The sequence below is a fragment of the Chiloscyllium plagiosum genome, unplaced genomic scaffold (assembly GCF_037043375.1).
Source record: "Chiloscyllium plagiosum isolate Xiang-an unplaced genomic scaffold, Cpla_swu_hap1 HiC_scaffold_7, whole genome shotgun sequence".
NCBI classification, from domain to species: domain Eukaryota; kingdom Metazoa; phylum Chordata; class Chondrichthyes; order Orectolobiformes; family Hemiscylliidae; genus Chiloscyllium; species Chiloscyllium plagiosum.
Genome location: NW_028270145.1, coordinates 79,644,417 through 79,656,896, shown reverse-complemented (window position 1 = coordinate 79,656,896; position 12,480 = coordinate 79,644,417). Strand labels below are relative to the sequence as shown.

At 40.6% G+C, this 12,480-nt stretch overlaps 1 protein-coding gene across 4 annotated transcripts in view; it reads right to left on the bottom strand.

The window, feature by feature from the left end:
* Positions 1-1,166: 1,166 nt before the first annotated feature.
* Positions 1,167-12,480, bottom strand: part of rab3gap1 (RAB3 GTPase activating protein subunit 1) — an 89,460-nt gene continuing 78,146 nt past the window's right edge. For 3 of the 4 annotated variants that reach the window (XM_043694040.2, XM_087989203.1, XM_087989202.1), the window contains 3 exons: positions 3,833-3,935; positions 2,589-2,609; positions 1,167-1,963 (listed from right to left, as the gene is read on the bottom strand). In XM_043694040.2, the coding sequence (XP_043549975.1) occupies positions 1,721-1,963; positions 2,589-2,609; positions 3,833-3,935 (367 nt within the window). In that variant the 3' untranslated portion in view covers positions 1,167-1,720. The remainder of the gene's footprint in view (positions 1,964-2,588; positions 2,610-3,832; positions 3,936-12,480) is intronic. The other variant, XM_043694041.2, reaches the window with a different exon arrangement.

Below are 12,480 nucleotides of genomic sequence, written 5' to 3'. Positions count from 1 at the left end.
GCAGGATGATCAGAGGATTGGATAGGGTGGATAGTAAGAACCATTTTCCTCGGACGGTGATAGCTAGCACAACGGAACATAGCTTTAGGAACATTGAGGGGTGATTGATATAGGACAGATGTCAGAGGCAGGTTCTTTACTCAGACTAGTAAGGGCATGGAATGCCCTGCCTGCAACAGTAGTAGACTCACCAGCTTTAAGGGCATTTAAGTGGTCATTCAATAAATATATGGTTGATAATAGATTCATGCAGGTTACATAGGCTTCAGATTTGTTTCACAGATCAGTGCAACATTGAGGGCCGAAGGGCCTGTCCTGCGCAGTAGTATTTGATGTTCTATTCAGTATGGAACACCTTCCATAAGATTACCTACAGTGTGGAAACAGGCTCTTCAGCCCAACAAGTCCACACAGACCCTCTGAAGAGTAACCCACCCAGACCCATTTCCCTCTGACTAATGCACCTAACACTATGGGCAATTTAAGATGATCAATTCACCTGTCCTGCATATCTTTGGAGTGTGGGAGGAAACCCACGCAGGCACGGGGAGAATATGCAAATTCCACACAGTTGCCAGAGGCTGGAATCGAACCTGGGACCCTGGTGCTGTGAGGCAGCAGTGCTAACCACTGAGCCACCATGCCACCCCTAGTGTAGTGTTTGACCAGCAGCCTCAGCACAAATTGACTGCTTGCTCTGAAAAGCCAGATTGCTAAACCCAAACCAAACCAGAGGTCTGTTTCCATGCTGTACATCTCTATGACTCTAAAAGCTGAGCTGGGAGAACTGGCCACTCCCTTTTAATTGTATAAGTGTTTTTTAAAAAAAACTTAAAAGCTTCCCCTAGTAGATCAACCCAGACATTTCGGAGCCTGTCTTTATGACCTCCTGAGAAAAACCAAGTTCAATCTAACCTTGTTAAAGAAGCAACATCATCACACTTGCTAACCAGTCTACCATGAGAACCTTGTCAAACACCTTACTGAAATCCATCTAGATAAACTCTAGCAAGGTGATGTGTCCCACTGGATCTGGTTGTTTAACAGTATTGAAAACAGCAGAGTACATTAATCTAGACAAATCCCCACTCTAGAAATCACTGGAGTCTAGGTTAGGCACATATTTGATGTAGAGTGTCCAGGGTTTTTACAAGATTGAAAACACCTGCTTTAATAAGATTTATTAATGCAATAAAATCCTTCAAGCATCCACAACAAGAAATATCTTTGATATAGAGTACATGTTACAGACATTTGTTTTGTGTGACAGTTCCAAACTCCTTCTACAGCATTAATAATAATTCAATAAACAATGCTGCTATTCCTGTATTGACCAATACAGCAACTGAAGTAATGACCATATCAAAAATTCACAATGCATTAATCAGTATCATTTTACAGTAGTCACATTTTACATTGGAACAGTTTCATAATTATAACTATGCAATTTTAAATATTTGTGCTGAAATTGAAATTCAGACCATTATCTACACTACTGCCAGGATCAATACAAGTTTTCTACATGTGCATGCATTGTACTCGTTACACGGTTACTTGAAAAACATTTAATAGCATTTTTAGATTGGGCCACTGATGTTTAACATAGAGCCCAAAAATATTCCTTTAAAAGTCTACTCAAGTATGTGAAAATATGTGGGAAAGACATGGAATTATTTTGTATGATAATATTTTAATGGATTAATGATCAAATATTCCAATTTTAAAAGAATGACGTATCTGATGAAAATGCTCCAGCTAGACGGAATTCATCTTTTAACATAACACAGTACATGCGCTGTGGTAAAGATTTGGAGTATGGTGCAGGACGTGGTACAGATGTCCGGAGAATTATTTCACGTCCAGTTGGAGGAGGAAATTCTGAGACTGTTCCTGAGCTTGATCTATGCTCATCAGAAGAACCTGGCTTTCTAAGTTCATCGTCAATTGGAGTCAGAGTAGCAGCCTTAAAAACAGAAGAGATTTTTGTTTTACACCAATTACTTCTGAACAGTAGTTAAAATTAATCTAGCAGTCACAGACAAAAGGCAAATCAGTAATTTAGTGATATGCACAAAATTTAATGAGGAAGCTGTAAATTAAGTTGACCAAACATGTAGATGCTGAAAATGATTCTGGCAAATATGCTGAAAATAATTCAATAGGCTCAGTGCTTAAAATCATTCAATACCTCTGAAAATGGACTAATATTTTAAAAATGAAAATTACTTTATGAAATGTGAATGTACATTTTAAAGTTCAAATCCAACTCATGACACACAACTGACTTGCACTGAATGAACACTCTTTTTCAATGAACAATTGATTACAATGTGAATATTATTTTAAGATTTTGAAATATGTAAAAATAATTTGGTAAGAAACACTTTCCATATTAGTGACATTCTCTCTGAATGATCTGGTGAAGCAGATGGGCCATTAAAATATCTTGTATTTAAATATAATAATGTAGAAGTCAGAGAGAATCTCTGTTTTACGCTAGGTTCCTGCCATTTATAAACTATCCTAAAAATAACTGCATCTACATGAGGCATGATAGGAGGGTAATGGAGGAAATGGCTGGTCGTTACCTCTTCAGTAGATTCAGCCAGCTTGAGAAGGGTTGAGAGAATAGTAGTATTAGGAGAGAAACAATGATGAAGAAAGGAAAGTCAAGTCAGATGGTTAATAAGGGGTTAAACTAAAGTTAAAATAAATATATTCTTTTTAAAATATGAAAACATACCCCTTTGACGTAAAGTGATCACTATTTAAACTTAGTCATCATTGGTATTTATTACATAAATCAACCATTAGAAATATCAAAGTAATAGGTACATCAACAGCAATCCTAAATGAGATGGTGATTAATCACCAGAAACTTGTTAATGGCATGCAGCAATTCATTAATTTTACTTCACACTTTGTTGTCGCTGTTTCAAAACAAAAAAAGGGAGTTTTCTTTGTTATGCCCATTGAACAAATACTGAACTCCAATATTCTGTTCTGGCTTGTTACTAATGCTGCCATTGAATCTCGTTGCCACCATAATGTGCTCTACTGTGTAATATCCGTAAATACCTATAGTACCTGATGCACATATAAGCATTCGTGTTGAGGGATAGATCTTAGGGACAACTCCCCTGCTCCTATTCAAAAACAGTAATTATGACGTTGAAATGGTTTAACATTTCACCTGAAAGACACCACATCCAGAAGTGCAGCTTCTCCTCAGAGTTAGAACAGATTTTTGTGCTTAACTCAATACAGAGAACTTGTACCCACAATCACTATTTTAGAGGGGACACCCACCATATCATAACTAACAGAGGGCTGACACACTAAATGGCAAGTCATTTGACTTCATTTCGTGGCATTCTGTATAGGGAGCGGAAATGTATTAATGCAAACAGCACTTCAAATGATTCTGCCCATGTTACGTTGAGCAAAGTCTGAACTGAAAGCATGAACAGCACCGCACAAATATTGAAACATTTATAAAGACAGTAGTTCCAAAGATGAGAGTTATTTAGCTACTGTGATTTTACTTATTTCTTCGGTCCCTTCACATATTTATTTGGATTGGAGCTGTGGATAGTTTGCTCGGCAATATATATTGCAATGCAAACCATTTGGTTTCATATTTAATGAAGTATTAAATTGACAGTGTGTTCACTTGCACATTCCCTTGATCTATGTCATTAACTGAAGGAAAAAAAACTGTACTGCGTACCATCATCTTTACAAATCGGGCAGAACACCTGACAGAAATAATTAATCAAATCAGTTTTAAGAAATCCAAATATTGACAGATTGAATTTCAGTTTGTCCGTACCCTCTGTGCATTCACAAACAGTTTGTAAATAATGCTCCCTGTAGGCCCTCGTCCTGCTCCAATGACTGGCACTTCAGGCTGTTCTAAAAGTTGGCTGACAAACCTAATGAAAAAAAAATTAAACCAGTGAATGATAAAAGTCTTCTCGCATGCCAATCTTCTGAATGTCTACTGGTATGCCCATTTCAGTTCAATTTTAGACAAATTCCAAAGCTAGATTTGTGTGAAACTGGTGGAAACATCAAACATAGAGCACATATTATGCAAGACAGATAAATAATCATTGAGCACATTAAATATATTAATACATTAATAATCCAGACTTTTAAGCAAAATCACAAGTTATTGTACTATCGTAGTTGTGGGTATGTTCGCTGAGCTGGGAATTTGTTTTGCAGACAGTTCGTCCCGTCTAGGTGACATCTTCAGTGCTTTGGCACCTCCCGTGAAGCGCTGCTGTACTGCGTCTTCTTGAACTTATATGGTTCCATTCCGGTTGCTCGTTGTAGTGGCTGATATATTGGGTCTAGGTCTATATGCTCATTGAAGGAGTCAGTGGATGAGAGCCATGCTTCTAGAAATTCCCTGGCAGTCCTCTGTTTGGCTTGTCCTATGATAGTTGTGTTGTCCCAGTTGAATGTGTGGTCCTTGTCATTATATGTGTGTGTGTCTCTCTCTCTCTCTCTCTACTAGGGACAGCTGGTTAGTGGCTAGTTGGTGTTCGCTGATGTGGATTGCTAGCTGTCTGCTTATTTGTCCCATATAGTGTTATGTGCAGTCTTTGCATGGAATCTTTTAAATGATGTTTATCTGAAGCATGAGGGTTTAGGGTCTTTTGTCCTGGTGAGTTGTCGGTTTACAGATGGTAATGAATCCCAGTGGTCGGAGAAGCCTGGCTATCAGTTCCGTGATGTTGTTTATGTAAGGTAGTGTAGCTAGTGAGTTAGGTCATGGCATGTCCTTGTCGTGTTGTTTGCATCTGCGGATGAAATTGCGGGAATATCCGTTCTCGGCGAATACTCTGTAGAGGTGTTCTTCTCCTTCCCTTCCTGGGTCAAGTGTGCTGCAATATGCCGGCCACCATATTGAATAACTGGAAGCAGCAGCAACGGAAATAAATAAATTCCAGAAGAGACAGTACAGCAGCACTTCACCAGAGGCTCCAAAGCACCGAGGATGTCATTTAGACAAGGGACGAAACACTTGCAAATCAACTTCCCAGCTCGGCAAAGATATCCCAACTACAACAACCAACATCTGAGCGACAAATCTTTACACAAACCTTGAATACTGTATTATGCTACTAACATTGTAACATTCTAACTATGTCTAAATCTGTACGATAATGCTTCTATTTCAATCCCACTTAACTGAGAACAAGAATACCACTGGATTAATCAATCATTATTTGCTAATGTGACAAGTGCCACAGCTTGATGTGATACAATTCCCCTAAAGAACGAGGTGCTGCTGTATGTCTACAATATCACCAAGGCAAGGTACTAAAGATGAAGATGAAGATGACCTTCTGCCCAGCTCCCAGGGTCATTTAAGTGTCTCAGGACCCTGGATCAAATTGTTTGTGTACTTTCTCAGCCTGCGAAGAATATACCAATAGGCAAACATTTTAGAAATCAAAGCAGCATTTTGTTTTGAACTACAATATTTATTTTAATGCTTCTGCCTTAATGTTCAGCATGATAAAGCAAAATACAGTTGAATCAAAAAATATTCATAGCAATCTTAGGTCAAAGTTTTATTTTCAAGATATAATCTCTCAGTATTTAAACAGTAAATTGATTAACATTCTGTCCATTGTTTGAAAAAAACTCAAGTTAAAGAAGAATTAAAAGAAAACAATTACAAGTTTTTAAGGGTCGAGCTTTGCTGTTAAATGGAGAATAGTGACTTTTATTGAAAGTGTCTTGAATATACTGTAATGTTGCAATATGTCAATTATGCATGCTAGCAAAAGGACTTTGACAGTTAGCCATGAATGATTTAGGACAGGTGACCAAAAGCTTTGTCAAGGAGGCACATTTCAAAGAATGATATGGAGGAGCAAGTGTGGGACTGGGTGCACAAAGTTAAAAATCACACAACACCAGGTTATAGTCCAACAGGTTTATGTGGAAGCACTAGCTTTCAGAATGATGCTCCTTCATAAGTGGTTGTGGAGTGTTTAAAGGCAAAAGAGTACAATGTCATGCAACTGAAATTGTATATTGAACAAACCTCAATTGTCAAGTCTTTCCTCTTTTAGAATGGGTTGCAAGTTTTGGTTCATTAACATGAAAATTCCAGAGCATCTTTGAAGTCACCTGAAGGTTTTATAACAAAAGATGACATCTCAGCTCAAACAATGCATTAAAGATCACAGTCTGTCTGTATTCCAATCTAGAGTCAAACTGGTTCTGTTTTCAAACTGGAACTTACAAAATATTACATGGGTTGACTGCCTGCAGATTGTGCATTTTTTGAGCAAAATAGAACGTATCTGCAAATACAAATTCACCCCATCGACTTATATATGTGTGTGTGTGTGCATGAGAAGACAGTGTGCACGCATGTGACTGTATGTGTGAGTGTGCGTTTGCATGTGTGAAAGTTTGGTAAAGTATATGGGTGGGTGTGATGGCGTATAAGCCTGTGAAAGGGTATGTGCATGGATGAGCGTGGGAGTGTGTGTGTACGTGCATATATGAGAGACAACATTTGCATCAGAGAGGGTCTGCATGAATTTGAGAGCATGCAGGAGTGTGGGAGGGAGGGAGACAGTGACGGTGACAGTGAAACTGAGATTGACTGTACAGTGTAGTGGGGACATCTGTAGTCTGACATAAATTTAAGATCCCGGTTGAGGCCATCCTTATGGTTACCGAACTTGGCTATCAGCCTCTGCTCAGCCACTCTGCATCGCCTTGGAGGATGGTGACCTGAAGATCCGAGACTGAATGTCCTTGACCGCTGAAGTGCTTCAGAACTGGGAGAGAACACTGCTGGGTCTGTTGATTATTGTTTTTGGATTAGTGGTGCTGGAAGAGCACAGCAGTTCAGGCAGCATCCAAGGAGCAGCAAAATCAACGTTTCGGGCAAAAGCTGTTGTCGTAGCGCCTGCTTGGTCTCGCCAATGTACCATGTCTCAGGGCATCCTTGCCTGCAGTGTATGAGATAGCGTCCCCAGGGGTATTGGTAGTATCCGTGTCAACACTCTTACACGGAGTGGTTAACATGTCTGGGCTGTATGGTGTTGTGGTCGATGTTGTCCTAAAGACTGGGCGAACAACAGTTTAAGGTTTGGCGTTTGTTTAAGGGTGAGACGTGGAGACGTAGAGAAGATCTTAGAGTCATAGAGATGTACAGCATGGAAACAGACCCTTTGGTCCAACACATCCATGCCGACCAGATATCCCAACCCAATCTAGTCCCACCTGCCAGCACCCGGCCAATATCCCTCCAAACCCTTCCTATTCGTATATCCATCTGGATGCCTCTTAAATGTTGCAATTGTTACAGCCTCCACCACTTCCTCCGGCAGCTCATTCCATACACGTACCATACTCTGCGTGAAAAAGGTGCCCCTTTAGGTGTCTTTTATATCTTTCCTGTCTCCCCCTAAACCAATGCCCTCTAGTTCTGGACTCCCCCACCCCAGGGAAAAGGCTTTGTTTATTTATCCTATCTATGCCCCTCATGATTTTATAAACCTCTATAAGGTCACCACTCAGTCTCCAACACTCCAGAGAAAACAGCCATAGCCTATTTAACCTCTCCCCATAGCTCAAATCCTCCAACCCTAGCAACATCCTTGCAAACCTTTTCTGAACCCATGCTCATCCTCATCGATAATGTGTTGTAGGCTGCAAAGAACATGGAGTAGTTTTTCGGCTCCTGGGAGTACTGGACAATGAAGGGTACCCTATTGGTCATATTTACAGATACATTCCATTTTGCTCAAAAACTGTACAATCTGCAGGCAGTTAATACACTGTGATAACATGTTTCATCCCACCATCAGACTAACTATGGACTACTCTTTGGTATCTGTCTTATTCTTGGACACATGCATCTCCATCAAGGATGGGAACATCAGTACCTCACTCTACCACAAACCCACGGATAACCTCATGATGCTACACTTCTCTAGCTTCCACCCTAAACATATTAAAACAGCCATCTGCTATGGACAAGCCCTATGCATACAAAGGATCTGTTCAGATGAGGAGGAATGTGACGGACACCTGAAGGTGCTCACGGATACCCTCATAAGAACAGGGTACGATGCTCAACTCATCGACTGCCAAGTCCAATGGTGCCACAGCGCGAAACCGTAATGACCTCTTCAGGAAACAGACACGGGTTACAACCAATAGGATACCCTTCATTATCCAGTATTTCCTGGGAGTCAAGAAACTATGCCATGTTCTTCGCAGCCTGCAACACAATATCAATGAAGAGGAGCATCTCACCAAGACCTTACCCTACTTCTCACCTTTAAAATAACTGCCAAACCATAAACAGACAATTGTTCACAGCAAACTGCCCAGCCTTCAGGACAACATCGACCATAACATCATACAAGTTTGTTATAACAACCACTGCAAGACATATCGGAGCGTTGACACAGATACCACCATTACCTGTGGGGACACCACCCACCATGTGCATAGCAGATATTTATGTTACTCGGCCAACGTTGTCTACCTCATACGCTGCAGGCAAGGATGCCCCAGGACATGGTACATTGGCAAGACCATGCAGACTCTACAACAACAGACGAATGGACGCCGCACAACAATCAATAGACAGGGGTGTTCCCTCCCAGTCGGTGAGCACTTCAACAGTCAGGGACATTCGGCCTCAAATCTTTAGGCAACCGTCCTCCAAAGTGGACTTCAGGATAGGCAACAACACAAAGTGGCCGAGCAGAGACTGATAGCCAAGTTCGGTACCCATGGGGATGGCCTCAACAGGGATCTTGGGTTCATGTCAAACTACAGGTGACCCCACTGCACTACACACACACACACACTCCTATATACTCTCATACTCACACAGGCCCTCTCTCATACACACACTTTCTCACACACACACCACCTGCCTCCACACACACACAGCCTATACTCCATCACATCCACACACACTTTACCAAGCTTTCACACATTTGACATGCACTCACACTCAAACACTTTCTCTTGCATGCACACATTCATATAAATCTATAGGATGAATTTATATTTGCAGAATCATGTTTGCAGATACATTCTATTTTGCTCAAAAATGCACACAATCTGCAGGCGGTCAATCCATGTTACAGTCTGTAAGTTCCACTTTGAAAATAGAACCAGTCTGACTCAAGATTGGAATACAGACAGACTCTGACCTCACACCTTTAATACATTGTCTGAGTTTATAACCTTTTGTTATAAAACCTTAAGCTATCTCGAGAAGGTGACTTAATGTACCGAAACATGCAACCCATTCTAAAAGACAGACTTGACAATCGAGGTTTGTTCAATATATAATTTCAGTTGCATGACACTGTAATCTTTTGCTATAAATTCTGTGTCATGTGGTCTGACAACCCACAACCATCTGGTGAAGGAGCAGCACCCCAAAAGCGAGTGCTTCCAAATGAACCTGTTGGACTATAACCTGGTGTTGTGATTTTTAACATTTTAAAGAAGCACCTTTAAAAAGGGTGGTAAGGTAGAAATGTTTAGGGAGTGAATTCCAAGATATAGGGACTATGCAGCCAATGGTACTGCCTTTATTGTGAAGCCAAAAAGACAGACCTGAGAAATACTATCAATAAAATATAGTGCCTACTTAAAAATCGCATTCCACCACTATGTATTCAATGTGGGCAAGGCAAAAAAGTTGTTTCACAGGCTGATATTCATACATTGAATTAGGCAGCAGGAGACTTTCAGAGATTTAGAGCGCTTTATTGTTCAGAATCTAACCCAGACTGGGAAAGAACCCTGTTATTTTTCTTTGAATGAGGTGGCAATGGCCTCATGGTATTCTCGCTGGACTATCAATCGAGAAATGGGCAAAGCATGGCACTGGAAAAAGCACAGCAGGTCAGACAGCATCTGAAGAGCAAGAGAATCAACGCTTCGGGTATAATCCTTCTTCAGGACTTGGAAGATTACTACTGGGCGTCCAGTATTTCTGCAGCTACTTCCTTTAATATCCTAGAATGCATCCCATCCGGTCCAGAGGATGTATCAGTCCTTAGTCCCATTAGCTTCTGTAGTATCTCTTTCTCTAGTAACCCAAGCTACTATTCTTAGTAGTACGCTTACCTCTGGACCAGAAGATCTGGCTTCAAGTCCTACCTGCCCTAGACATATATTGTAACATTTCCTAATAGGTCGATTTCTTTTCAGAAACCCAGGGACCCAGATGGTAGAATTTGAATTCAATAAAAATCTGGAATTAAAAGTCATTAATTTTATCATTAATGATGACGATGAAATCATTGCTGATTGTCGGGAAAAGCCCATCCGGTTCACTAACAACCTTTAGGGAAGGAAACTACCATCCTTATCTGATCTAGCCTACATGTGACTCCAGACCCACAATCCACTTGACTCTTAACTGCCCTCTGAGCAACTAAGGATGGGCAATAAATACTGGCCTGTCCAGTGACATCCTTATCCCCTCTCTCCCTAGTTAATCTTTTGCCCTTAATACAGTCATAGAATTTCTTTGGATTCTCCTTTACTTTATCTGCTGAAGCTATGTCCCCTTTCTGCACTCCTGATTTCCCTCTTAAGTACACTCCTACACCCCCAAACTCAACAGATTCACTTGATCTCAATGGTCTATACCTGACACGTGCTTCCTTTTTTTTCTTGACCAGAACTTCAATATTTCTAGTTACCCAAGATTCCCTACTCCTGCCAGGCTTGCTCTTCTCATTAACAGGTGCTAGTGAATATGTGTCCCTGATCTCTCATTATCTCACTTTTGAAAGTTCCTGTCTAATACCATCAAAATTGGCCTTGCCGCAATTTAGAACTTTAAGTTGTGGACCAGGTCTATCCTTTTCAATAACGATTTAAAAATTATTAGAATTATGGTCACTGGTCCCAAAGTGCTCTGCCACTAACACCTCAGTCACTTGCCCTGCTTTATTTCCAAAGAGGAGGTTGACTTTTGCCCCCTTATGGGCGGCACGGTGGCACAGTGGTTAGCACTGCTGCCTCACAGCGCCAGAGACCTGGGTTCAATTCCCGCCTCAGGCGACTGACTGTGTGGAGTTTGCACGTTCTCCCCGTGTCTGCGTGGGTTTCCTCCGGGTGCTCCGGTTTCCTCCCACAGTCCAAAGATGTGCAGAGTCACGTGAATTGGCCATACTAAATTGCCCGTAGTGTTGGGTAAGGGGTAAATGTGGGGGTATGGGTGGGTTTCGCTTCGGCGGGTCGGTGTGGACTTGTTGGGCCGAAGGGCCTGTTTCCACACTGTAATGTAATTTAATCTAAATCTAATCTAAGGCTGTCTTGATTGAGAAAGTTCTCTTGAACATACTTAAATTATTCCTGAACCAAGCCCTTAACACTATGGCAGTCCCAGTTGTAAGCTGTGTAGAGTACTCATGACGTGGAAGGCAGGAAACTAGAATTTGTTGGTAAAAAGATAATAGGGGAAAGTGTGCGTGGTCCCTTTATGAGATGAAGTGCTTTGTTAAGCTTAGAACTTTGCACAGAGACTGTGTCTGTAAGTAGCTGAAAATTGTACAGACAGTTCTGAAATTGAAACATGTATGGAATGACTGTGAGATTGGAAATCTTAGGCTTGTGATGCTTTGGCAACTGGCTGGAATCAGATAATTAATTTAAACCAAGCACTTAGAAACTACCACTAACCTATTAAATTTAAATTTGGTGGTTTTAACAACTCAGAATCAATGGAATTGTAAAGAAATTAATAGGTCATGAAGGTTATAAAAAAGGGGGTATTTGAAAATCGGTGAGAGCCAAATGCCATCTGAAATGAAAGCAAACCATCTGAGAAATAAACATCAGCTCTCACAAGAAACCTCTAAGCTCTCTAAGAAAGCACCCATTTATCCATAAAAGGTACCATCGTAGTTCTAGCTAAGAGTTCTCACAGGAGAATTCAGAGAAAACATCCCTGTCAGCAGGATCAGAAGAAAGGCTGGATAGAAGGCAGAGCATTCCAGAATTCCAAAGTTCAGTGTGAACTTTGAGAAACTAAGTTTTAATGTATTATTTTCTTATTACTTGGATTTATTTAAGTGGGACCTGTGTTTATTAGAATAGTAGAATTTAGTGGAGTTAGTAGTTAGGAAGGAATTGTTCGGTTTGTAGTAATTCTGTTAATTTGTTCATTGTTAGGGTTAAATAAATAAATTGTTATTTGTTGATTAGTGAGTGAAAGGTCTGCATTTCATTTAATGACACCTTTATTACAGATGGGTTGGGGGGGGGGGGAAGAGAGGGGTGAAAGGTAGGTCATACCCCATGTCACACTTTTTTGAACAGATTATGAAGCGAGGTAAGCCTCTCTGGATGTTTCAGTTTTAGTCATCAGAAAGTTTAAATACCCTATTATTACAATCCTATTATGCTTACGGCTATCTGCAACCTCCCTATGTATTTGCTCCTCAATTTCCC